The 27126-nt window shown below is 41.6% G+C and overlaps 2 protein-coding genes across 5 annotated transcripts in view; both read left to right on the forward strand.

Moving 5' to 3' along the window:
* Nucleotides 1-3280, forward strand: part of SPATA31H1 (SPATA31 subfamily H member 1) — an 8259-nt gene extending 4979 nt beyond the window's left edge. The window contains 6 exon segments of the mRNA XM_059407614.1: nt 59-235; nt 449-556; nt 1490-1616; nt 1828-1977; nt 2265-2347; nt 3264-3280. Of these exon segments, the coding sequence (XP_059263597.1) occupies nt 59-235; nt 449-556; nt 1490-1616; nt 1828-1977; nt 2265-2347; nt 3264-3280 (662 nt within the window).
* Nucleotides 3281-3296: 16 nt separating this feature from the next.
* The window catches only part of ZNF512 (zinc finger protein 512), a 28418-nt gene continuing 4588 nt past the window's right edge, over nt 3297-27126 (forward strand). Inside the window, exons 1-13 of one of the 4 annotated variants that reach the window (XM_059405344.1) lie at nt 3298-3428; nt 3951-4009; nt 12515-12699; nt 13320-13415; nt 13717-13800; nt 14462-14586; nt 15112-15198; nt 15611-15709; nt 16326-16493; nt 19050-19244; nt 24510-24611; nt 25571-25633; nt 26630-26728. In XM_059405344.1, coding sequence (XP_059261327.1) covers nt 3399-3428; nt 3951-4009; nt 12515-12699; nt 13320-13415; nt 13717-13800; nt 14462-14586; nt 15112-15198; nt 15611-15709; nt 16326-16493; nt 19050-19244; nt 24510-24611; nt 25571-25633; nt 26630-26728 — 1392 coding nt within the window. In that variant the 5' untranslated portion in view covers nt 3298-3398. Of the gene's footprint in view, nt 3429-3950; nt 4010-12514; nt 12700-13319; nt 13416-13716; nt 13801-14461; nt 14587-15111; nt 15199-15610; nt 15710-16325; nt 16494-19049; nt 19245-24509; nt 24612-25570; nt 25634-26629; nt 26729-27126 lie in introns of all 4 variants that reach the window. The other 3 variants (XM_059405345.1, XM_059405346.1, XM_059405347.1) reach the window with 3 other exon arrangements.

The following is a 27126-nucleotide window of genomic DNA, read 5'->3' on the forward strand; positions in this document are numbered from 1 at the left end:
TCTTCCTCAGAAGAGATATCACAGTCCCTATAAGAGGAGCCACCGAACCCTTCTTCAGAGAGCCATCACAGTCCCTCTGAGAGGAGCCATCGAAGTCTTCCTCGGAAGAGACATCACAGTCCCTCTAAGAAGAGCCACCGAAACCTTCTTCAGAATACACATCACAGTCCCTCTGAGGAGAGCCACCGAAGTCTTTCTCAGAAGAGCCATCACAGTCCCTCTGAGAGGAGCCATCGAAGTCTTCCTTAGAAGAGACATCAGTCCTTCTAAGAGGAGCCACCAAAGCCTTCTTCAGAAGAGACATCACAGTCCCTCTGAGAGGAGCCAACCAAGCCTTCCTCAGAAGAGCCATCACATTCCTTCTGAGAGAAGCCACTGAGGTCTTCCTTGGATGAGACATCACAGTTCCTGAAGGGGAACCAATGAAGCCTTCTTCAGAAGAGCCACTACAGTCCCTCTGAGAGGAGTCATTGAAGTCCTTCTCAGAGGAGCCATCACAGTCCCTCTGAAAGGAGCCATCAGAGTCCCTGTGAGAGGAGATGTCACAGTCCCTTTGAGAGGAGATTTCGCAGTCTCTCTCAGAGGAGATGTCGCAGTCCCCTTGAGAGGAGCAGTCGCAGTCTCTTTCAGAAAACTCATCACAGTCCTTTTGAGGTGAGAAGACATAACCCTTTTGAGAGAAGACAGCACAGGCCCTCTGAGAGTTGCCATCGAAGTCTTCCTCGGAAGAGACATCACAGTCCCTCTAAGTGGAGCTACCGAAGCCTTCTTCAGAAGAGATATCACAGTCCCTCTGAGAGGAGCCATCGAAGTCCTTCTCTAAAGAGCATTCAGAGTCCCTGTGAGAGGAGCCACTGAAGTCTTTCTCAGAAGAGCCATCACAGTCCCTCTGAGAGGAGCAATCGAAATCTTCCTCAGAAGAGATATCACAGTCCCTATAAGAGGAGCCACCGAAGCCTTCTTCAGAGGAGACATCACAGTCCCTCTGAGAGGAGCCATTGAAGTCTTCCTCAGAAGAGACATCACAGTCTCTCTAAGGGGAGCCACTGAAGCCTTCCTCAGAGGAGATATCAGAGTCCAAAATCTTCCAAAATCACCAAAATCTTCCACAGAAGAGCCATCACAGTCTGAGAGTAGCCACTAAAGTCCTTCTCTAAAGAGTCATCAGAGTCCCTCTGAGAGGAGCAATCAAAATCTTCCTCAGATAGATATTACAGTCCCTATAAGAGGAGCCACTGCAGCCTTCTTCAGAGGAGACATCACCATCCCTCTAAGAGGAGCCAACGAAGCCTTCTGCAGAAGACACACCACAGTCCCTCTAAGGGGAACCACCGAAGCTGCCTTCAGAAGAGCCATCACAGTACTTCTGAGAGAAGCCATCGAAGACTTCCTCGTAAGAGACATCACAGTCACTCTAAGGGGAGCCACCGAAGCCTTCTTCAGAATAGACTTCACAGTCCCTCTGAGAAGAGCTACTGAAGTCTTTTTCAGAAGAGCCATCACAGTCCCTCTGAGAGGAGCCATCGAAGTCTTCCTCAGAAGAGACATCACAGTCCTTCTAAGAGGAGCCACCGAAGCCTTCTTCAGAAGAGACATCACAGTCCCTCTGAGAGGAGCCAACCAAGCCTTCCTCAGAAGAGCCATCACATTCCTTCTGAGAGAAGCCACTGAAGTTTTCCTGGATGAGACATCACAGTCTCTGAAGGGGAAACAATGAAGTCTTCCTCAGAAGAGCTATCACAGTCCCTCTGAGAGGACCCATCAAAGTCTTCCATGGAAGAGACATCACAGTCCCTCTAAGAGGAGCCACCGAAGCCTTCTTCAGAAGAGCCACCACAGTCCCTCTGAGAGGAGCCATCGAAGTCCTTCTCAGAGGAGCCATCACAGTCCCTCTGAAAGGAGCCATCAGAGTCCCTGTTAGAGGAGATGTTGTAGTCCCTCTGAAAGGAGATTTCGCAGTCCCTCTAAGAGGAGTTGTTGCAATCCCCTTGAGAGGAGCAGTTGCAGTCTCTTTCAGAAAACTCATCATAGTCCTTTAGAGGTGAGAGGACATAGTCCTTTTGAGAGAAGACAGCACAGGCCCTCTGAGAGTAGCCATCGATGTCTTCCTCGGATGAGACATCACAGTCCCTCTAAGGGGAACCACTGAAGCCTTCCTCAGAAGAGACATCATAGTCCCTCTGAGAGGATCCCCAATGTCTTCCTCAGAAGTGCCATAACAGTCTCTCTGAGATTAGCCATCGAAGTCCTTCTCTAAAGCGCCATCACAGTCCCTCTGAGAGGAGCCATCGAAGTCCTTCTCAGAGGAGCCATCACAGTCCCTTTGAATGGAGTCATCAGAGTCCCTGTGAGAGGAGATGTCACAGTCCCTCTGAGAGGAGATGTCGCTGTCCCTCTAAGAGGAGATGTCGCAATTCCCTTGCGAGGAACAGTTGCGGTCTCTTTTAGAAAACTCATCACATTCCCTTAAAGGCGAGAGGACATAGTCCTTTTGGGACAAGACAGCACAGGCCCTCTGAAAGGAGCGGTCGCAGTTCCTCAGAGAGAACTCACTGTACTCTCTCTGAAAGAAGTGGACGCAGTCGTTCTGAGAGAAACAGACACAGTCATTCTGAGCAGAGCCAATAGAGCCACCTTGAAAGGGAAAGTACAGTTGGTGTGACAAAACACATCTCAGTCCCTCTGCGAGAACCCATCAGAGTATCGTTAAGGAGAGACTCAAAAACACTCTCCCTAGGGGAGAGGGTCAGACATGGTCTGTCTGAAGATTGCAAGGGCTCCTCCAACACATCTCCTAGGGACCACACACAAAATACTCCAAAACAGGCCAAGTTTAGAGGCCTGAAGCTAACAGATGAGAAGAGATTCATCCCCGTTATTCCCTGACTGGCTCAAGCCTTCAACCACCTGCCTCTTTTCTGGCTTCTTTCCTGCTCAGCCACTGCCTCGGATACCTGCACCCACAGCAATCCAAGAGCCTCTATGCCTCTCTACCTGGGGGGAGGGAGGGCGGGAATGGGTCTGTAATTTCTCTAAGATAAATAAAGGGGCGATATTTGATCTCCACCTAGAAAGACCACTGTCGTGCTGGAGGGGGGAAGAGGGTGAAGGGATATTGGGTGTCGCGCAAAGGGATGGAACGCGAGGAAAGGGCCCTGAAGCCCTGTTTGGGGCTCCAAACCCCACCTACAGCTTCCCAGGGAGCGGTCTCAGCGGAGGGAGTCGTGTCACGTGACTCACTCCTGCCGCATCCCCCTTGGAAGCGGCCAGGCGGAAGTAGTCCTTCAGACCTGGGATCCGCGGCGCTGACTCCACATCCGGGAGCGGAGAGGAGAGCGGAAGTGGCGTTGGTCTGGCCGGAGCCCTTGGGTGGATTTGTTAGGCGTGGAGAGGGAGTGATGTCTTCCAGACTCGGTGCAGTGCCCGCCGTGAGTTTCTCGGTTTGGCCGTTATGCCTTAGGGGTAGCGCTGTGGAGCCCGCAACACGCGCGCGGTCCCTCGCTTTTGTCCCGTGCTCGGAGTTGGTTTTATCAGAGCCCATCGTAGGCCCCACCCTTCTAGGTCGGATCTGTCTCCCTTTTTTCCCCCCACTTAACGCTGACTGTTGCCCACCTCCTTGGACTCAGTTTCTCGCCCGTTAATTTCTGTTCCTTTTATATCTCCAGTACCTCCCATATCCGTATCCTCTCTTTTCGCATCCCTTTAGAACCTTTATCTGGGACAGGGCTTTGGGAATGGTGAAGGCTATGGTGAAGACTATGGTGGTGTCAGCTGCCTTAACTCTGTAGGAAGACAGGGCGACACACTTTTCTTAAAAAGTCTTGCCTTTTTTCCGTTGGAGGTAGTTTCGGGGGGAGAGCTACATTTCTTCTGGGCACAGGGGGATTCGTCTTTTTGTGGTCAGGATTCAGAGGTCCCTAGCATTCACTCATGTGCTTGCGATTTGCTAGACACCGGAACCCACATCCTTTAAGCAGCAGAGGAGCACGAAGATCGTGGGAGCTAAGAAGTAAGTGAGGTTTTCTGGGATCCATTTATAATTGTGTCGCCAGTGCTGGCCAGTAGAACTTGCTGTGATGATGAGAAAATGTTCTGTATCCACACTGTTCAGGACCGTAGCCACGTATGGCTTTTGAGCACTTGAAATGTGGCCAGTGTGATTGAGGAACTGAATTTTCAATTGTATTTAATCTTAAATTTAAATAGCCACCTGTAGCTAGTGCCTACCTGATTGGACAGTGCAGGTCTAAACCTAATGTAGGGGGGAAGAACCTAGCTTGAAAAGTATGAATTATATTAAAAATGGAACGAATTGACAGTGAAGCCCTGCATGTCTTCAGACATCAAGTATATACTCATGAATACATTGATGAACATGGAAAGGACTGGTAAAAATGGCTCTAAGAAATCCTATTTTCAGACTATTTGGCTTTAAGGCGGGTTTATTATTTCGTAGACTGAACGTGCTAACTTTTCCCATATTTTATTGGTTGGTACAAAAGAGATTCTTATTAACTCGGTATTCATTGGAAGGAATTAATTCCTTCAGATAGCATTTGCTGAATATCTCATGGACTATAACACATATATCTGTTAGATATACAGACAAGAAAAACAGAATAGTTTAAAAGGGGAGATAGGCAAGTACATCAACATGATAAGGTGTAAGTAAATATTTTAAAACAGGAATTTAATATAACACTTGGGGAAAGGGGAGTGATAGTTTAGAAGGGAAGAGTTACCTGAGCAAGTCACTCCTAAACAGACTTGAAAGTCCAGGAATAATCCAGTTAGCCAGAAGGAAAAGGTTTTTTTTGTTTTGTTTTGTTTTGTTTTGTTTTCATAGAGAACAGAATGTGAACAGATAAAAGCTTTTAATGGAATAGAAAGTGTTAACTTTTAAAAAGTATAAAGATTAACAGGTCCTTGTCTATTATTCTGACTCAGAATCACTGGAGTTAGGGCATAGGAATCCTTTGTAAGAGATTGAGAACCATTGGTGAGAAGTGAGACTAAAAGAGGCTAGAGGATGAAACCCTGGAGAACATCAGCATTTAAAGATTGGGTATAATGAACGGAGGCTGTAAAGGAAACTGAGATGAACTGAAATAATTTTCTAATGAAGTCTAAGTAGTAGTTGCACCTGGAGAATGAACTAGGGTCTCTGAAAATTCTTGGTAGATCAGAAAGGAGTTGACAATTGGTTAAACTTTTCACTCTTGTGGTTAGAAGCTGAGACCCAAAGGTGTGCTGCACACAAGAAATTATGAAGTCACTACAATTATGATTATATTCTTTAAACCAAAGTCTTCTCTTGCCATATTTATGGGAAGGGAAGTTTGAAATTAATCTGGGTTTTTAGAAGCAATCAAGTACTGTCATATGACAAGTGTTGTAAAATACTAGATAAATTGTTTTTGTTGAGTCCTTTGGAAATAAGAGAGACCTATAGGGAGGGATTCCCTATCACATTGATTTAATTTCTAAGATGTTAATCATACTGATTATATGAACTATTGATATTTATTTATTTACTTATTACTGTGCTTGTACTTATTCATGAGAGGGGGTATGGGAGTATCTGAGTCCTGCACTGACAGTAAAGAAATTCCTATGAGGACAGTTTATCAGGGGGAGTCACATGGGACTTGACTCTTAATGGCTTCTTGATACTTGATATTAAGTGTTCCTAGTAGAGATTGTTCCCATTGTTTTGGATGGTGGGTTTTGGCCCTAGAGACCTGCCAATTCCTATTAAAAATTTTTAAATATTTTTTGAGGTATTATTGAAGTACAGTAAACTTCACATTTATAGTATACATACTTAAAGTGTACAGTATGATCAGCTTTGGTATATGTAAATAACCAAAACAGTGTCCCCACAATCAAGATACCATTTCCATCCCTCTGAAAAAATTTTTTGGGTTCCTTTGCAATCCATTCCCTCCTCTACTCCTGTTCCCAGACACCACTGACCTTTTTCCTTTCACCATATAGTGGTCTGCATGTTCTAGGATTTTATATAAATGAAATCATATAATATGTTCTCTTTTTGCATGATTTTTTTTCACTCAATGATTTTTGCATGATTTTTTTCACTCAAAATCATTATTTCTGAACAGAATTTGATTATAGATATATCATGATTAGTTTAGCCATCTATTTTGATGGATAGTTGGGTTATTTTCATTTTGAGGTTATTAAAATAAAGCTGCTGTGAACTTCCATGTTCAAGTCTCTATGTGGAAAAATGTTTTGTTTCTTTTTTCTCTTGATAAATACCTAAGATGGTATTTATTTACTAAGGTTTACCATCTTAGGTTGATTGGGTCTTATGTCAGGAGTATGTTTACCTTTTTAACAAATTGCCTATTTCCCAAATTGGTGGCATTATTTTCTATTCTACCACCAGTGTATGGGAATAAGTCTTCAATTTTAGCTGATTTTAGGGGTGTATAGGGGTGTTTCATTGTGATTTTAATTTGCATTTTCCTAATAAATAATGATGTAGAACATCTGTTCATGTGCTTATTGGCCATTCATACATCATCATCTGGAAAGTGCCTGTTCATATCTTTTGCCCATTTAAAAAATTTGAGTTGTTTGTCTTACTATGGAATTGTAGTATTTTTAAAAATCATATTCTGAATACAATTCCTTTGTCTGATAGATATGTCTTAAATACTTTCTTCCAATCTCTGATTTGCATCAATATCTTGATGGCGTGTTTGAAGTCCAACAGTTTTATTTATTTTTATTTCTTTAAAGATTTATTTATTTAGTTTAGAGAGGGGGGAATGGCAAGGGGAGTGAGAGTATCTTGAGGCAGACTCCCTGCTGAGTGTGGAGCTGGACTTGGGGCTTTATCCCATGACTCTGACATCGTGACCTGAGCTGAAGCCACTCAACTGACTGAGCCACTTGGGTGCCTTGAAGATCAACAATTTAAAATGTATCATTAAAAATGATTAAAGGGACGCCTGGGTGGCTCAGTGGGTTAAAGCCTCTGCCTTCGGCTCAGGTCATGATCCCAGGATCCTGGGATCGAGCCCCCCCCCCCCCCCCCCCCCCCCCCCCCCCCCCCCCCCCCCCCCCCCCCCCCCGCCTCTCTGCCTACTTGTGATCTGTCTGTCAAATAAATAAACAAAATCTTGAAAAAAAATTTTTTGGTTATCTTTTGTTAGATATATTCTTAGGTGTTTTTTTAAATATTATTGTAAATGACAGTTTTTTTAAGTTCATTGCTAATTGCTTGTTGCTATTATCTCAGTCTAGCCTCATGGTTGTCAATTTTGTTGGTCTTTTCAAAGAATCAGATTTTCTCTGTTTTCTGTTCTAATGCATGAGTTTCTCCTCTCCATTATATTTTTCCTTCTATTTACTTTGTGTTTACTTTGCCCTTTTTAAGATATCTTGAGATGAAATCTTATGGTTGATTATAGATCTAATTTTCTTTTTTCTTTTTTTTTTTTTTTAAGATTTTATTTATTTATTTGACAAACAGAGATCACAAATAGGCAGAGGGGCAGGCAGAGAGAGAGAGGAGGAAACACGCTCCCTGCTAAGCAGAGAGCCCAATGCGGGGCTCGATCCCAGGACTCCGGTATCATGACCCGAGCCGAAGGCAGAGGCTTTAACCCACTGAGGCACCCAGGCGCCCCTAGATCTAATTTTCTAATAGCAGTATTTAGAGCTGTGAGTTTCCTTCTAGGTACCGCTTTGGTTGCAATCCACAAATTTTGATGTGTGTATTTCTGTTGTTATTCACTTCAGGATATTTTGTAATTTCTCTTGTGATTTCTTTTTGACCCATGAATTATTTTCAAGTAGATTGTTTAATTTCATGTAGATTGTTTAATTTTAATATTTATTTTTTTAATTTTAGTTCTCCTGTTGTTCTTGATTTCTAATTTAATTCTGATGTGGTCAATGAATACATGTATGATTTTTATCTTTTTAAGATTCAAGTTTATGGCCCAGAATATACTGTCTTGTTGAATGCACAGCGTTTACTTGAAAAAACTGTATCCTGTAGTTGTTGGATGTAGTTCTGTAAAGTGAGTCTAGAGTAGTTTAGCTAATAGTGTTATTCACATCTTTTATGTCTTACTGAATTTTTGTCTCATTCTACCAGTTCCTGAAAGGAAGAGGTCTTAAAGTTTTTGCTAAGACTGTAGAATTGTCTGGTGTTTTTTTTTTGTTTTTGTTTTTGTTTTTTTTTGCTTTAATTATGTCAGTTTTGCTTTGTGACCTTTGAGTTTGTACTACTAGATGCATACAATGAATAATTATGTCTTTGTGATGATTTGTTACTTTTATCATTATGAAGTGTCCCTTTATATCTTTGTGTGATACTCTTGCCTTGAAGTCTGTTTTATCTAGTATAAGAGTTGCCACTCCAGCCTTCTTGTGTTTGCTGATTGTGAAGTATAATTTTTTCATCCACTTATTTCCAGTCTGTATATATCTTTATATTGATAGTTCGCAGGCGCCTGGCTGGCTCAGTTGGAAGAGCATTTGACTCTTGATCTCAGGTTCCTGAGTTCAAGCCCCACATTGGGTATAGAGATTACTTAAATAAATAAAACTTAGAAAAGTAAAGAAAAGAAAAGGTGTCCCTCTTGTAGGTGCAGTATACAGTTAGTTGACCCTTGAACAACACAGGGGTTAGGGATGCTGACCCTAACACAGTTGAAAATCGGCATATAACTTTTGAATTCCCCAGAACTTAACTACTAATAGCCTACGGTAGGCTGGAAGCTTTACTGATAACACAAACAGTTCATTTGCACATTTTGTATGTTGTATATTATATGCTATGGTGTTTTTTTTTTTTTTTTTTTTTTTTTTTAAAGATTTTATTTATTTATTTGACAGAGAGAGATCACAAGTAGGCAGAGAGGCAGGCAAAGAGAGAGAGAGAGGAGGAAGCAGGCTCCCCGCTGAGCAGAGAGCCTGATGTGGGACTCGATCCCAGGACCCTGAGATCATGACCTGAGCCGAAGGCAGCGGCTTAACCCATGAGCCACCCAGGCGCCCTGCTGTGGTGTTCTTAATATAAACTAGAGGAAAGAAAATATTAAAATTACCAGGAAAAGACATTTACAATACTGTACTGTATTTTATTAAAAAAAAATCATGTATAAGTGGACCCGTATAGTTCAGATTGTGTTGTTCAGGGGACAACTGTACTAGAGTATTGCTTTTTTATTCATTCTTTAACAGTCTTGGACTTCTTGACTGGAGTGTTGAGACCATAAACATTTAAATTAATTACTGATATGGTTGGATTTAGGTTTACCATTTTATTTTGGTTCTCGTACCCTGCGTATTGTACTTTATATCTTATTTTGGGTTATTTGCATATTTGGTGTCTGATTTTAGTTTATTGATTTTTTTAATCTCTCTTTTACTTTTCTTTTTTTTCTGTTTCTTGTGTGTAGTGGTTGCTCTAGGAAATACAATGTATATACCTACTGTTTCATAGGTTATTTAAAGTTATTATTATACTACCTCTTTGCTTAAATCTAGAAGCCTCACAACCTTGTAGAATTCCTCAGCCCCCTGTCTGCTGACCATTAAGTTACACTCTCATATGTATTACATCTACATATTTTGAAAACTTCACCAGATAATGTCAAAATTTTGTTTTAAAGTGGTTATTTATTTGACAGACAGATCACAAGTAGGCAGAGAGGCAGGCAGAGAGAAAGGAAGGGAAGCAGGCTCCCCGCTAAGCAGAGATCCCGGGACCCTGGGATCATGACCTGAGCTGAAGGGAGATACTTAAATGACCGAACCACCCAGTAATACGCCCAGTGTTTCAGGCGTCCCTGTAAATCTTTCATAGTTCTAACATCTTGAGGTTGACATTTGTTCATTATCTGTTCCTTTTGGAATTATGCAGATTTTTCTGCTTCTTTGTGTATTGCATAATTTTGCAATTTATTCCCGAGATTGTGAATGTTATTTGTATAGACCTTGGGTCTTTTTAGAATCTTCTGGGGGATCATTGCTATTTTTGTTTTAGCAAGTAACCTGTTTACTGTTCAGACCATAAGTTCTGTCTTGCTTTCTGAGGGCATTGGGTCAATCTTAATTCCATTCTTTGAGTCTTTGCTATGATGGTTTAGGTCGGTCTTGAACAGCTCAGGGGTTTGACTAAGACTTTTTCCCGTGTTTCAAGTCTTGTTTCATTTCTCCAAGCTTTTGATACGTTGGGTCTATCTTTTACTAGCAGTTCAGGGGTTATTCTGAGACTTGTGCAGTTTGTTCAAATCTTGTTTCATTTCTCAAAGCCTTTGCTAAGCTGGTTTCGGTATGCTCCAAACATACGTAGTTCAGATTAAGCTGTGACTTGTGTGGATTCCTACACAGAATTATGGGATCATCGTCTTTGCCCGATTCTTCTTCACAGTTCCCTCACACATTTTAGTCTGTAGAGACCCTTTTCCTGGTTTCTGTGGCCAGAAAGAGAGTTTCTGTTGCAATTTAGACTGCCCATGCTACTCTGCAAATGGGGCCCACCCTTATTGCATTGCCGCTTGTGAGGGAAAACAAACAAAATGGAGCAACACACCCATGTGAGTCACTTCTCCCAGTTTTGACACCTCTCTATAGTCCACCTACTTTGTTTACTTTTCAGAGTCCAGGATTTTCAGTTGTAGTCAGCAGGAGGGATGAGCTGTGGTGGCCTTATGCACCACGGTGGAATCAGGACTTTGCTGTATTAAATTCGTAATTTGGGATCTCGTGCAGAGAATGGAAAAACATTCTTCTCTGTTCCTAGCTTGCTGACATCATCAGTCCCTGTTGTTTTTTGTTTTTCCTGTTTCCATTTCCATTCCCTTCCAGAGACAACTGTGTTAACAAGTTCGATATTTGTCCTTAAGTATTTATGAATCCTTATAAAATAGCCAGTATTGTTTATGTGTATACTTGTTTTTAATTTACCAAATTGATATTAAGTCTTGCTCTTTATTTATTTTTCTTTTAAAGACTTAATTCTTTTTGGAGAGAGAGCAGGCACGCACACAGAGCATGCACGCGAGAGTGTGCGTGTACACTTGGAGGAGGGGGAGAGGGAGAGGGAGAGAGAGTGTCAAGCAGACTCAGCCCTGAGCACCCAGCCCACCGCAAGGCTTCATCTCACAGCCCTGAGATCATGACCTGAGCTGCTGAAACCAAGAATCAGATGCTTAGCTGTTTCTTTTTCATTCAGCAGTATGCTCTTTTGGTTATGCTCGTGTGTCTATGTGTGGAAATGGTTTATTGCTTCCAACAACTACCTAGTATTCCATAGTGGGCCTGTATCATATTTTACTAACATACATTCTTAAGAATGGTCATCTGTGTTACTTCCATCTCACCTCAAACCTCTACGTGATTCTTACCAGCTCTACCACTGAAGTGTTATCTTGAATTTGTCAACTTACCTCTGCTACAGAACCTTAGTTCAGGTCCTTATCATCTCTTATCCACACTGTTACATTGAGCTGCTAGCCCTTCTCCCTGTATTCACTCCTCCTCCAGGAGTCCTTTTCCATACAGCATCCAGAGTGGTCTTTCTAAACCGTAAACCTAAGGCAGGCCTCACACGGATCTTCAGCTGGAAAAGGGATGTCTCGAGGTCCTTGGACCACACTTTGAGAACTACTGCTCCCCTGTGCATTCTGAACGACCTAGTTACTGATGAGTGTTTCTTAACTACATACTGATTGGTCTTAGATTTGGGAATTTGGATCCAGCTGTATACCAGACTTCTCCTGCCAGCTTACCTTAGATAAGGTAGCCCCTTTAAGGCTGGGAGCTAAGAATCATGTTGCCTAAATAAGACAGGATAGTGCTGACACAGTGTTTAGGGAAGATAGATCAGACTAGGGCCCTACAAACTCTGCTTTTCCTTCTTTGTTCTCAGGGATAGTATTTAGTTACTGTCTCTCTGTCAGAGAAATTGGGAGGCCTGGACATACCTGGTTACTGAAGGATCCTCTGAAGTATCAAAGAATATCCTATTACTTTCACTACTTTCTTTTCTTTGATCAGTCTAGAAAAGAGTGCCTAGGGGTGCCTGGGTGGCTCAGTGGGTTAAGCCTCTGCCTTCAGCTCAGGTCATGACCTCAGGGTCCTGGGATCGAGCCCCACATCAGGCTCTCTGCTCAGTGGGGAGCCTGCTTCCCCCCTCTCTCTGCCTGCCTCTCTGCCTACTTGTGATCTGTCAAATAAATAAATAAAATCTTTAAAAAAAAAAAAAGAAAGAAAAGAGTGCCTACTTGGGCTCCAGAGTGATCATTAATGTGGACCGCTTTTATTACAATGAAGTGTAATAATTTTATATGTTGCCTTTAGTCACAACTGTTGTAATTGTTAGAGTACAATCTCAGGTCTGTTTTTATTATCAGGCTTTTTAGTTTTTGCGTAGGTAACCGACTTGTCTTCTTATGATATAAAGAATTAACAAGAACTTTACTCCAGATCCTCCTTTGTGGTATGTCTATTTGTTTCATATTACTAGCAGGACCCAATGCTCCATAAAGGATAATAGTTTCCAGTACACTATCCCTCACGATGACTCCTTAAGTGGTTCATCATCTGCCTCATCATGTGAGCCAGTGAGTGATTTTCCACCGTCCTTCCGAAAATCTACCTACTGGATGAAGATGAGAAGGGTCAAGCCAGCTGCTGCTTCCCGTGTTGAAGGTATCTCTGTCTTATGTCAAAGGCAGAGCAATCTCTAGGTAGCTGTTGTAAATGTCACACATGTGTATCTCACATTTATGTTAGGCTGCCACATACTATTCAACTTTATGAACTCTCCTTCTATTTTAGAGTGAAATTTTGCTGATCTCACTCCTGTAGGTTAGACTGGTATCAGCCTTCCCTCTTCATATGACTTGAACTTCTTTCCCGTTGTTCCAGTTTGATCCTCTGTTGAAGTTTAGGGGCTGGTGTAAGGGCAATTCTGGGTGTCATTGTCTTGGTGGGCATAGTCTCAAGGGTCCTTAGTAGCCCTTTATCTGGAGCAGTTCTACTTCTGTATTAGCTTTGAATCAAGATCAAGAAAGCACATTGCCTGAAGGCTCTTACTACTCATCGGGGAATAGTTGATCACTTGGGTGGAGAATAAGAAAAAGGGAAAAGGGGAGGTTGAATAAGTTAGTGAAGTGTTACCAACTTCCCTAAAAATGTCGACCACTTCTGTGAGGCTTGTGATCTTCCTCTATGATGGTTTCGTGACTGAAGTTCTGAAGGCAGGTCAGAGACGTTCACTTGTAAACCACACTGAGGGTTTTGTTTGTTTGTTTTGTATGGTATTTCAGGGTCAGGTGGAGTATCAACCAAAGGAAAAAGGAAACCCAGGCAGGAAGAAGATGAAGACTATCGAGAATTTCCTCAGAAGAAGCATAAACTTTATGGTAAGGGAGTAACTTTGCTCATTCTCTTTCCGTGGGTGCCTGGGCTTTATTCTTTAGAGGTACAAGAGAGACCTTAGGTTTTGGCCCTTAAAGCACTGTTGTTGAGCCCTTTGATTTTTTGGCATGGAATGGCTTCCATCCTGCCTGACTCTACCAGGTTTTTTTTGTTACAACTTAAGGGAGTCCGTTGGTTGAGGGAGTGGGGCACAGGGTGTTGAGAACATGAGGGAGGAGATGTTGGCAGTAGAGATGGGGTAGCAAAGTTGATATTGTCGGGGCTCAAGTTTCTGTCTTGCGTCAGGGAGGAAGCAACGGCCTAAAACTCAACCTAATCCCAAATCCCAGGCTCGTCGTATTCGGAAGGAACCACCAGCTTATGCAGCAGGTATGTTTTCTGTTGGAAGCTTTGGAGTATCTAGTTCTCACACCCTGTCTTTGTTGTTGTTGGTGGTGGTTAAGGGATAATGTAGCAGAGAGTTTCTTTAAGGAGGCAGTTACTAAGGGCATGGGTTTGGAGGCCTGTCAGACCCTTGTGGAAGGTTTGGCTCTTAATTGGTTTTCTGGCCTGCCACCTTCTAGTTAACTTCTGCAAGCTTCGGTTTCCTTGTTTCTGAGTGGGATAATGAAGGCAGTCAAAATTTTCGTAGATATTAGATGGGATAAGAACATTGTACAAAGTTTCAGGCACACGGGAAACACTCAGCAAACTGGCTGTTGAATATCTCTGAATTCCATTGTTATATGCGGCTTTGAAAGTGTTGCCCATCGTGGCTTGTACCTCAGTAAAGCTAGGAAAAAAACGTTGCCCAGTTCTGTAAGCCACTGGGTTTTTGAGTGGTGCCCAGATGGTTTTTATCATGGGAAACTGAGTAGGTGTTTCCTCACTGACTTGAGAAAAAAATATTTCTAGAAATTATATGCAATGAGTCTTTTCCCCAGGAAGGGAACAAACCATTTTTATGTTACTTTTACTAAGTTTCAGGATTGTGCTTTTTGTTTCAGGAGAAGGCTGCAGATTATGAGGTGTTCCTTTTTCTCCTTTGTAGGCAGTTTGGAGGAACAGTGGTACTTAGAAATTGTGGATAAAGGCAGCGTCTCCTGTCCTACCTGCCAGGCAGTGGGGAGGAAGACCATAGAGGGCTTAAAGAAACACATGGAGACCTGCAAACAGGTTAGAGATTTTGTGGCATTTCGTGACAGTTATGCTCTTTCCCCATACCTTAGCTCTCTCTTCTGTGTTGGGTATGCTGATACCTGTGGAGCAGCCGCAGCATTGTGTTAGAAAGAAGACAGAGGCTTTTGAGTATGACAGACTTGGGTTTGAATCTTCACTCAGCCACTTATTTGTTGTGTCATTTAACTTTTTCATGTGTGGGCCTTGGTTTTCTCATTTATAAGAGAGAGAAAATAATTTTGTGCGGTCCCTGAGAGGAGAAGAAAGAAAGAATACATGCAAAGGGCCTGTTCCATTACTTGGCAAATATTGGCACTTAGTAAATGGTCGTTCTTCCAAATTGGGTTGCTTTTCCTTCTTTGTCCTTGAGGAAATGACACTGAGGTGGTGGGATTTTGAGATGCCTTGACTGTTGAGTTTGGGAGTGAAAGGAGATACGGTTGAGAGTATCTGAGTAGGACTTTTTAACATTCTATTTCTCTGTTGAACAGCCTGGCACTGAGCAGTATTTCTTCCTTGTAGGAAATGTTCACTTGTCATCATTGCGGGAAACAGCTTCGTTCCCTGGCAGGGATGAAGTATCACGTCATGGCAAATCACAATAGCTTGGTAAGGTGTCTCCTGTCCCGTATGAGCCTGCGGGGGGTTCGCATGTCTTTACATAGATGAGTTTGGATAACCCCGTGGAGGTGGCTGAGGCTCTGGGGCTTTGCAGGTGTGTAAGAGCACCCTTTCTATAGAAGAATTATGTACAGTGAAGCTGTTTTGGTGGGTATTTTTGTGTTTACGTTAGCCCCAAAGTTTCATCTCCTGGAAGCCAGAGGCTCTGAACTCTTACTTGCATTGCATTTGCTTCCTTGTCTGTCTAGGAGAAGATGGAGAAAGCCAGGAGTCAGATAACTAAGCCTCATGGGCCTCGGCTTAGGTGCTAGTCCAGTCCTTGATTCTCCTAAGATACCATTTTTGTCTGTATCTATCTTTCCTGTGAATCATCTGCTCGTTTGCTTCTCTTGCTTTCTAGCCCATTTTGAAGGCTGGGGATGAAATAGATGAGCCAAGTGAGAGAGAACGGCTCCGGACAGTTCTAAAGAGACTGGGCAAGCTCAGGTGCATGCGTGAGGTAAGAGCCTGGGGACAGCATCTCCGTCAGCCTGGAGTCTCAAGTCACTGTCTTTCTGTTACTTTCTTCCATTTCTTCTCCTTCTCTCTTGTAGACCTGGTTCTGTGTCACCTTCCAGCATTAAGACTGGCTCCTGCTTTTCCAGGTGTTTTGAATTCATTAATAGTTCTTTATTTTTCTTTTGCATCTCCACAAACTTATTTTTCTCCCCTTTTCCTTTGTTCAAAGGGGTTCCTTTCCCACCCTTCTTTAGTGTGATGAAAAGGCTCCTGGTAATCTCCTCGTGAGGAGCTTTGGCATCGCTGGGTGTTTGGTTGCTGCTGGGGTGGGGTCGAGTCCCGAGGAACCTCTGCGGCAGAGGAGACGCACAGTGCTAGCGGACTGGATGCTGACTGAACTGACGGAATGTCGCTCTTGGTGGCAGACAGGACAGCTGTTAGGGCAGGGACGAGGGACAGGGAAGGGTCGTGCTAACGGGAAGTGTTGGAGAGGGTCTAGCCATGTCGTAGGATCTATTTATAGGGTGTGGTGGTTGAGTCTTCTGTGGCTGTTTAGAAATTGAGAGATCATGTCAAAAGATGGAAGATTATAGTTCAGGCCTCTCTCCTGTGTTCAGAGTTGCTCTAGTAGCTTCACCAGCATCATGGGATATCTGTACCATGTCAGAAAATGTGGCAAAGGGGCTGCAGAGCTGGAGGAGATGACCCTGAAATGTCACCATTGTGGAAAGCCATATAAATCGAAGGCTGGACTTGCGTATCACCTGAGGTCAGAGCATGGGCCTGTGAGTACTGATTACTTTCCAGACCCTGTTTGGGGGATCTGTTTTGTGGTGACTACTAACCCTGACATTTCCCATACCTCCTTACTTCATCATTTGTATCCCCTTTTAATCTTTGAATGCTTTTGTTTTCTCTTGTTTTTTCTTGGTTCTCTTTTTTCTGCCTTTTGAACATAATTAGCTTAGAGAAATCAAAGTTCAATGTATAATCTGTAGAAGTAGACTCATGATTATCTTTCTAAAGCTTAAGGTGTTCCCCTTTAGCTAGAAATTTTGTGGAAATCTCTGTCCAGCTGGTTCTTCTGTCCCAATTTTTTTGTCTTGACTTTTTTTTTCTTGATTTCTAGGCTTGCCCTACCTCATTTTTTTTTTTTAGAGTTCCATTTCAAGGTATAATTTACATATGGTAATTAATATTCACCCTTTTTAGTGTATAGTCATAAGAGTTTTGACAAATATGTACAGTTGTGTAGTCACCACCACATTCAAGATCTTGAACGATCCAGAATGATCTAGATCTTTGACCACCGATCTATTTTCTGTCCCTATAGTTTTGCTTTTTTTCAGAATATCATAAACAGAGTCATACAATGTATAGCTTTTTGAGTCTGGCTTCTTTCACTTAGCGTAATACAGTTGAGATTCATCCATGTGTTGCATGTATCATTAATTTTATTTCTTTTTATTTCTGTCTAGGATTCCATTGTATGGATGTTTCACAGTTTCTTTATCCATTCACCAGTTGAAGAACATTTGCGTTGTTTCCATTTTTTGGCAATTATGAATAAAGCTGCTATAAACATTAACATAAAAGGCTTTTCTGTGAAAACAAATTTTAATTTCTCTTGGGTAAATACTTAGCTATGGGAATGCTAGGTCAAATGATAAATACATGTTTATAAGAAACTGCCAAACTGTTTTTCAAAGTGGCTCTGCCATTTTGCAATCTCACTGGCAAAATGAGAGTTCCCATTTTTTTGTGTCCTTGTTAGGACTTGCTATGGTCAGTGTCATTTTTTTCTTAATCCATTCTATTAGGTATGCAGTGGTCTTTCCTTGCAGTTTAAATTTGCATTTCCCTAATGACTAATGACATTAACCATCCTTTCATATGCTTGTTGGCAATGTGGGTCCTTAGTGAAGTGTCTGTCCTCTTCAGTGAAGTGGCCTTTGAAAGCCTTTATTATTGGAATTTCATTGTCTTACTGTTGAGGTTTAAAAATACTCTGAGTTTTTTCATGTATTTTGGACAGAAGTCCTTTACCAACTACATGTTTGGTTTTTTTTTTTAAGATTTTATTTATTTATTTATTTGTCAGAGAGAGAGTGAGAGAGAGAGCGAGCGAGCGCACAGGCAGGCAGAGGGGCAGCAGAGGCAGAGGGAGAAGCAGGCTCCCAGCTGAGCAAGGAGCCTGATGCGGGACTCAATCCCAGGACGCTGGGATCATGACCTGAGCCGAAGGCAGCCGCTTAACCAACTGAGCCACCCAGGCGTCCCCCAACTACATGTTGTATAAATGTTTTCTCCCAGCTTAGCTTTTCATTTTGGATAGCATTTTTCAAAGAGTAGAGTTCTTAACTTTGATAAAGTTCATTCAATTTATGTTTTTTTTCCTTTATGGATAATGCTTTTATTGTATCTAAGATATGTTTGCCCAGCCCAAGGTACAGTTTTTCTATTGCTGCTCTAAAAAAAAAAATCACAAAATCAATGGCCTAAACAACACAGCTGTATTAACTCAGCTTGTCAGGCCAGAAGTTCAGGTATAGCACAGCTCAGCTGACTCCCCTGTATGGAACCTCACCAGGCTGGCATCAAAGTGTCAGTAGGGCTATTCCTTTCTGGAGGCTCAAGGGGAGAATCTGTTTTGAGGCTCCTTAAGATTAAGAGTTGAGTTCCATGCAGTTGTAGGGCCTCACTTCTTGCTTGCTGTAGGCCAGGAAGTGTTCTCAGCTTCTGAGGGCCATGTGCATTCCCTGGTTCCCTTCATCGTCAAGGCAGCAGCCGTAGTGAGTCTCTCATGCTCTGAATCTCTCCTTCCTTTTCTTCTCTCACACCTCTCCTACTTGATTTTGGACTTTAAAAATTAGATCTATACAAGGTACCTTCCCATCAGCATGCAGATTAGTATTTGGTTGAATAGCTGATGACTGTAGCCTAGCCACAGTGACACATCAAGAAACCGTCATACCCAGGCTTACAAAATTTTCGCCCTTGGTTTCTTTTAGAAGTTGTTACAGTTCTATGGTTTACGTTTTAATTCATTTTCAGTTGACTTTTTTAATGTAGTATGAGATATGGGTCGAGGGTCCTGTCTTAGCACACAGCCATGTCTTGACCTTTAACCACTTTGACTTACCAAAACAACAGATTTTATCCTGAGAAGTTTATTTTTTTTAACCAACAAAATACACATTAAGGTGGTGGAACTTTATGCTAACGGTTAGCAAGCTAGTAAATAGCTTTTGATACTTAGAGCAGGAAGGATGGCCTTTAATCATTGGCTCTGATGGAAGCCACTTCTCAGGCCTGTGTTCTGCTATGTCTCATTCTTGCAGATCTCATTCTTTCCAGAGTCAGGACAGCCAGAGTGCTTAAAGGAGATGAGCCTGGAGCCAAAGAGTGGTGGTCGAGTTCAGAGGCGTTCTGCCAAGATAGCTGTATACCACCTGCAGGAACTGGCTTCTGCTGAACTGGCCAAGGAATGGCCCAAGAGGAAGGTGCTTCAGGATTTGGTACCTGATGATCGGAAGGTAAAGTAGAGACTTGAAGTATTAATGTCGAACCGTGTCTGCTTCTGTGCTTACTGTGTACGGAAAACTAAATGCACTGGAGTGCACGATAAATGATATTTTGCTGCTTTATTCTTAGAGATAGAACATGAGTGTTTGGATTCCTGTGGGTCCTAGAGAGACAGTCCGTTTCAGAAGTTTCTTAATTTTGGACTACTTCCAGAGGGAATGGGCATTTCCAGATTAGTGGTTTGCCTAGTTGTTTCCCAGTGTGTTTCCACTTTGTTAGCTTGTATGTAGTAGTTTATATTTAGTTTAGATAAATGCTTGCAACTTGCTTTTCTGGCCACAGAACTCCTCTCCCTTCCCTCTTTGTTTCCCAAATGGAAGCTTATATAAAACACCAGTATGTAAAATAACGGACAGCAGAGTCGCTCCGAATAACCACGGGGTAGTAAACCCAAAGCTTTGTCTACTTGGCCTTCTTGATACTTTTATCATTCCCTCCATGGTCGCAAGTATATTTCTGCAGGGTACAGAACCCAGCTTGGAAGCCTTTGGTTTAAAATAGATCATAGACCAGAAGAACATTATTTGGCCAAGAGGAGACAAGAGGTATATGACTTATGGGAGTAGTTATGGGAAGGACTTGGGAGGATCTACAGTGAAGATTGAGATTAGAGCTAAGGACCTATTACTCTCCATGGTATGGACAAGAATAGTTTAGATTCGGCTCAGGGCTTGGACTCATGTGAGAAGAACGTCATATGTTAAAAGAAAATGGGTCAAATCCTAGAAGTTAATACCTCTTACTTGGCCTAAAAATCAGTCCTACAGGTGTCCCAGAAGTAGGGTCCTGTTTTTGAATATCAGAGCATCCTTTCTTGTTTTAAACTTACTGCTGCTTTCTTCCTGTCACAGGCTAAAGTATATGGTTATCTAAATTCAGTTTAAATGTGGATTTTGTACAGTGGTATGTGTATTGTGATATTGTAGACCATCTGGTTTCATTGTGCGTGGTCTGCAGAAGGAGAGGGAAAAGCAGGCTCCCCACTGAGCAGGGAGCCCGATGTGGGTCTCAGTCCCAGGGCTCTGGGATCACGACCTGCTACCTGTGCGTCTGACTGGTTTGGCTATAAATCAGGGTTCCCATAACCCCATCCTTGGTTTCGATAATTTGCTAGAATGGCCCATAAAACTGGGGGAACACATTTACGGGTTTGTTATAAAGTATATAATAAAAACCTACAGATGAATGATAAGTTGAAGAAATAAATAGAGTGAGGTTTGGAAGAGTCTCAGGAGGAGGAGAAGGAGCCCTGTGGAGTTGGGGGTACACCACAGCCTTGGCATATATATATATATATATACATATATATATATATATGTATACATATGTGTATATATATGTGTGTATATATATATTATGCTAATCAATCTAGAAGCTCTCTGAACCCCATAATTTTGGGATTTTTGGGATTTTTATGGAGGTTTTATCACGTAGGCATGATTGATTAACTCCATTTCTAGCTACTTTCCCTCTCCAGAGAATGGGGAATGGGTCTGAAAGTTCCAAGCTTTAAGTCATGGCTTGGTCCTTTCTGGTGACTAGCTCCCACCCAGGAGCCTACTGAGAATTGCCTCATTAGAACAAAAGATACTCCTGTCACCAGAATGTTCCAAGGATTTATGAGCTCTGTGAAATACTGGTATTACTCAGGAACTTTGGAGTTTTAGGATCTCTCTGTCAGGAACCGGGGTCGAAGACTAAGTGCTGACAGGAACTGAGTGCCAAGACCAAGATACATTTTTTTTATTTCACAAATTATATATTCCATTTTGAAAAACCTTTTTATTTGGGAATAATTTTAGACTTGCAGAGCTATTGCAGAATTAGTACAGAGTTCCCATATGCTCTTTACCTGGCTTCTTCTAATGCCAGTTCCTTACATAACGAATGACATAGTATCCAATTAGGATTCCATCATAGGACACCATAAGGATCCCCATTTAATTCTCTTTACTGTCTCCTTAGTGTCCTCTCATCTGTTACAATTCTGGCTTTTTTGGGGGGCGGGGGTGTCTTTTGTGCTCTTGACTCTTTTGAAGAGGACGGGCTGGTTATTTTGTAGAATATCCCCAGTATGGATTTGTGTAGTCTTTTCTCGAGATTAGATTGAAGGTCATATTTTTTTTGTGAAGAATACCACTGAAGCAATGTTGGCCTGTCTCAGTGCATTGTATTAGGAGGTATATGACATTGGAATGTCTTTTTACTGATTATAACTTTGATCACTTGATGAGGGTGGGTTGTCAAGTTTTTCTCCAAGGCAAAATTACAGTTTTCCCCCTTATAATTAGTGAATGTTTTGTGGGGGGGATTTACACTATGCAACTGCCCTTCTCTAACCATACTTCTGCCAACTTAACATAGTATCCATCACTGCAACAATTATGGTTGTTTGCCTAATGATGTTGAGTGCTCCCATTATTTCTTCTGCAGTTATTAACTGGAATTCTGTGAGAAAGATACATCCTTTTCTTCTGTTACTCTGTTTATATCAGTATGGACTCAAGGATATTTTATTATAGCATCGTAATATGGTGCTGTTATTGTTGGTCATTTTGTGGCTCAAATCATCTCAGAGTTGGCCATCAGGAGCACTTCCAAGTGGCCCCCTGTGTCTTTTGGACATGCCTCTATCTTTTTTTTTGAGTACTTCTTAAATTTTTGATACCATGAGATGCTGTAGGGTCATCTCATATATTCCCTGCCCTAGCCATGGAATCAACCGTTTCTCCAAGGAATGCTGATTTCTTTTATTGAAGAATATATTTAAAAACCAAGATTTGAATGCCAGGTGTATTTATGCCTGCTGGGGTGTCAATGCTTCTGGGCCTTCTTGGTGGGTAGAGCTAAAGTTATATGAGAGAGAGAGTGTGTACGTGTGTGTGTATCCATGGGTGCATATGTCTGTGCATATCGATATATATGTATATTCATGGGTGCATACACACACTGTATGTTTTTTTTTTCTTTTTTAGATTTCATTTATCCATTTATTTGAAAGAGGGAGTGAATGAGCTGGTGAAAGGGGGAAGGGCAGAGAGAGAGTGACAGGCAGACTCCACACTGAGTGCATAGCTCAAGATTACGACCTGAGTGGAAATTAAGAGTCAGATGCTTAACTGACTGCACCACCCAGGCCCACTCTGTCTCGTGTTCATTTCTCTGTCTGTCTGTATGCATATTGAAGGCCATGATACCTTCAATTCCAGTCCGACACCACAAGTTTCATTCTTGCCTTCCTCTGTGCTTATTTGTAACTCCTTTCTTCAGCAGTGAGAGACCTGGCTCTCATTGTGTACAATATATTTACTTATTTGCTTAATTCTAGTTTAATACAGTTTTACAGTTGTTAACCCACACCCCTGTAAAAACAGATTTGTTAATTAGAGAACAGTAGTAGTTACAGTTCTTTTCATCTTTGGCCTCACACTGTATAATCGGAGTCCTATTTTATAGTTACTTAGATTGTCCCCCTGCCCCGTTAGGTTTCTCATTTGTAATCATTAGGTTCATATGTTACTCTTATTACACTTTGGGTCCCCCCTACATCTTGTTTAATTGAAACTAGTCATCTATCTTGGGGGTATGGGAAACATTACCATAGTTCTAAAAGTCAGACTTGTATTAAAGGTCTTCTTAGAGAAGGGCCACTGCCCTCTTCCCAGTTCCCAGTTCCTAGAACCCTTTTATTTCCATCCTGTTCCCACCCTGCTCCCCACAAAGGAAAACACACTCAGTAGTTTCTGGTTTGTCCTTCTTATATTTTTATGGGATGGATGGCTAGATGTTGCGTATTTTCTTATATTATTTTCTTTCTTGTGTAAGTCCTTTTCTGAACTTCGCTTTATTTCACTTAAAGGTGTATCCTGGAACTCACTCTGTATGTGTTCATTGAGATCATTCTCATTTTTTATAGCTGCATAAATATGATAGTTTATTATATGAATATAGTAGCTTATATAAATATTCTGCTATCACTATAAAAGGATTTTAGATGGACCCATATATATTAGCTGCATATATTTAAAGCCAGTTCTGTGCTCTGATCCTTTTATAGATTTGCCAGAGTTTCTTTAGGGTGACTTCCTTACTACCTCTTACCTCTATGGGCTTTGGTTCTGTTTTTCGGTCTCAGTATCTGTTTCAGTTACTTAAATTTTTCAAGCAGGAGGATCGTTTACTTCCTGGAAATATAGCCATTACCTGTGGTGAACTTTATAAGAACTGTCTCTCCAGGTGCTAGCTGTCTCCTTTCTGGAAACTACAGTTGTTCCTGTAAGAAGAGACTAAGTTGTGTCAAAGCACATGGAGCAAGTGTGAGGAATAGTTAATTCTACTTGGGTGGTAGAAGGAAAGATTGTGTGTTCCATTCCCAGAGTTCTCTCACATCTTTGTTTCAGGTCGAACCTCAGTGTTTTTGCTTCAATTTTTGAAATGCCAAAAATTGGGGTGCTTGGGTGGCTCAGTTGGTTAAGCGTCTGCCTTTGGCTCAGGTCATGATCCCAGGATCCGGGGATAGAGTCCTGCTTTGATCCCAAGGAGCCTGCTTCTTCCTCTTTCCTCTGTGCCTCCCCTGCTTTTTCTCTCTCTTGCTATCTCTCTCGCTATCTCTGTCTCTCTCTCAAATAAATAAATAAAATCTTTAAAAAAAAAAAGACCAAAAGCCCAAAATTAACATGACACTTTTGAAGAAGAAGGAGAAATGCAGAGGGGCAGGGAAAAAACATTAAAACTGCTCAAAATTCCACCACCCAGAGATGACTACTGGTAACATGTGCATTTATAGCCTTCTAGCCTTTTCCCCAGCTACATATATTTCTATTGAATGTATTATATATGTGTACCCTGTAAGTATACCTGTTGTAAGTACATTTTATATATAGTACATATTTGTATCCCTTTTTTGTAACAAGTGTTTTAACTGTATAAATGCTCTGTCACTAGCTTTTTCAAACTAGAGATGAAGTTCTGTATCTGAAAGGCTCCTGCCCTATGTTAAAAATCAGACTATCCTAACATTAAACAATAGACAGCTATACTTACCAGTTTCAGGTAAATTTGTATTTCAAGGTCTCACATACTATAATTTTTTTTTTGCATATGAACGTATGCTTGTTGAACTCCAGAATTATATAACCTGAAGCATTGGGTGTGAAACTTTTGGGGTATTTTGGTTGGAAGTTGAATTCCTCCAATAAATGTTTCTTGTCTTGTAGTTAAAATATACTCGCCCTGGGCTACCTACCTTCAGCCAGGAAGTCCTACACAAATGGAAGTCAGATATCAAGAAATATCATCGCATTCAGTGCCCTAACCAGGTGGTTCTTTCTCATTCATTTCTTCAGTAAATGTTTATCAAACTGCTGTTTCAGTTATTTATTTATCATGACAAAGTACCTGAACCTCAGTGGCTTAAAACATCAATTATTGGATTTGTTCAGAATTCTGTGAATCAGTAATTCTGCTGGGGCTCAGAGAACATTCTCCTGTTGTACATGGCATCAGCTGGGATCACGTGTGGGTTGTACTTAGCTGCAAGCTGGCACAGGACCTGAGTGTCTAAGATGGCTCCTGTGCAGCTAATTCTGCTGGGAGCTCGGCTGTCCCCATGGCCTCTCTCCATCAGGGTGTAGCGGGTTACCAGCAGGGTGCATGGCAACTGACTTCTCAGAGTATCCCAAGAACATGAAGGTAGAAGCTGAAGATCTCTTAACGCCTAGCTTCAGAATTTGTTCTGCATCATTTCCATGGTATTCTGTTGGTCAAAGGACTCACAGGGTTCACCCAGATTCAGAGGGAGGGTGAGTGGACTCCACTTCTCACAGGGAAGAGTGGCAGAGAATTTCCAGACATCTTTAATCTACCACAGAGCCATATATGATCATATATGCTCCTATCCTTCCCCAAGTAAGGAGCAGACAACAAGAAACAGGAGACTCATTTGTACTGAAGAAAGCAGATTAAAATAAATAAATAAATAAATAAAACTGTGCATTTTTGTTTCTCTGAGTGTTAAAGAAAAAGTACCAGAGAAGAGAGTATCTAAAGCATTTCTGAACAGCTTGTTCACCTTTTTTTTTAAACCTTTCCTTGTTTGTTTGTTTTTTTCTCTTTGCTTTTGTGGCTTGCTTGTTTGTGGATTCTTTTCCTGTTTGGTTTGCAATGAATTTATTGGGCTTCTTCCACATGTAGGGTTGGTCAGTGTAAACGAGCAGGTTGCTAAGAGAAGGATGAGGTTTCGTATAGTCTTAATATTATTTCTTCTTCTCTTTTGCAGGGTTGTGAGGCTGTCTACAGTAGTGTATCAGGCCTTAAAGCTCACCTGGGCTCTTGTACCTTGGTTTGTAACTTTCTGAACAATTTATCTTAACATGACCTCCAAAGTAGTCTGATAACAGAAGAGAATTCAGTTTAGGTGAACAGCCAGTTGTCCTGTTTGCTGTTATCTTCAGAGGCTGGTTTAGCTTTTTATGTCCTAAAGATTCTTGGTCTGTTACTGGATGGAATGCCAGCATATGTCCAAAATACAGAAAAAGCCAACATAACCGTAAATCTTATCAATTAAAGTATTTGGAGGAAAATATTATTAATTTTGAGTCTCTGCCAAGGATTTAACTTCTTCCACCTGAGCCTCTCCTGCCGTGGGCCTGGCCCATCTTATTGGGCCTTAAACTTTCTAGAATCAGTTTACCTGTGCTTACCTGGATAGGTGAAGAGCCTTTAATCCCATCTGAATTGGACTGGCCTCTGGGGATGAGACTCTCTATTCCGGGTGTCAAGCAGACAGCTGTTCACCTCACTGAATCTCTTCTGTGTTGACCCAGGTGCCCTACAACCCACAGCTGTGGGAACTGCTGCCACTTAGTGTCTGAGTCCTTAAACTAGGCATTATGGATGATAATTCTCTAATTTTGGACGTCCAAGGCACTCTTTGCAGCAGTGCATTATAGTGGGAAGAATTACATACATTGGTGCCTCTGGGGAACTTCAGAAGTTTGATCATTTGGGAAGAGGAACCAAGAGAACCTGGAAATGAAATGACAGAAACAAGGGAAGATAGGAAAGTGTGATGTGTTCTATGATGTGAGTAGGAGAACTTGAGGTTGTGTTGAGGCGGTGGGAAGATTACATGGAGAGTTATATTAGGATAGATTTGTAATGGTGACAGTCTGCTCAATCTGGTTTCCCTAAATATATTGCTGTGTTGGATTTTCTTCCTTCCTACCTTGGCGGCAGTAAAATCCCCTCTTTTCATCTCTAACGATCCCTATACATGACCCAGGTATGTGTTCCTGAATTTACCAGTAATTTCCTTTTCTTTCTCTCTTGAAAACAGGGCAACTTTGTGGCTGGAAAATACAAGTGTCTTCTATGTCAAAAAGAATTTGTGTCAGAGAGTGGTGTCAAGTATCATATCAACTCTGTCCATGCTGAGGTGAGGTCCCTGCTTTCCCACCATGTTTTTGTAGTCCTGTGGAACCCATACATATGCCCCAAGAAAGGTGGATTTTGTGCGTTTTTATGGGCTAGGACTGTCGTAAAGTAACTCAAAAGTGGTTACCAGAGATGAAGTTAAAATACTTTGTAAAATTACGTGCATAATTATATTTTTCTTTGAAAGCATTTGAGCTCACTGTAAGTGTGAACATCCCCAAACCCTTCTGATTCTTTTAAATTCAGTGAAATCAGGCACTTGGGCACCAGGCTGAATTTACACCTTTGGAATTCTTGTTTTATAGCCATCTCTGTACTTCTGTTTTCTTTTATTCTAATGTCTTTGAGCAACCTGTTTTTAATGTTGTTTCAGATGCTGCAAAGAAACAACTATAAAGG

This window comes from Mustela nigripes, chromosome 7 (assembly GCF_022355385.1).
Source record: "Mustela nigripes isolate SB6536 chromosome 7, MUSNIG.SB6536, whole genome shotgun sequence".
NCBI classification, from domain to species: Eukaryota; Metazoa; Chordata; class Mammalia; order Carnivora; family Mustelidae; genus Mustela; species Mustela nigripes.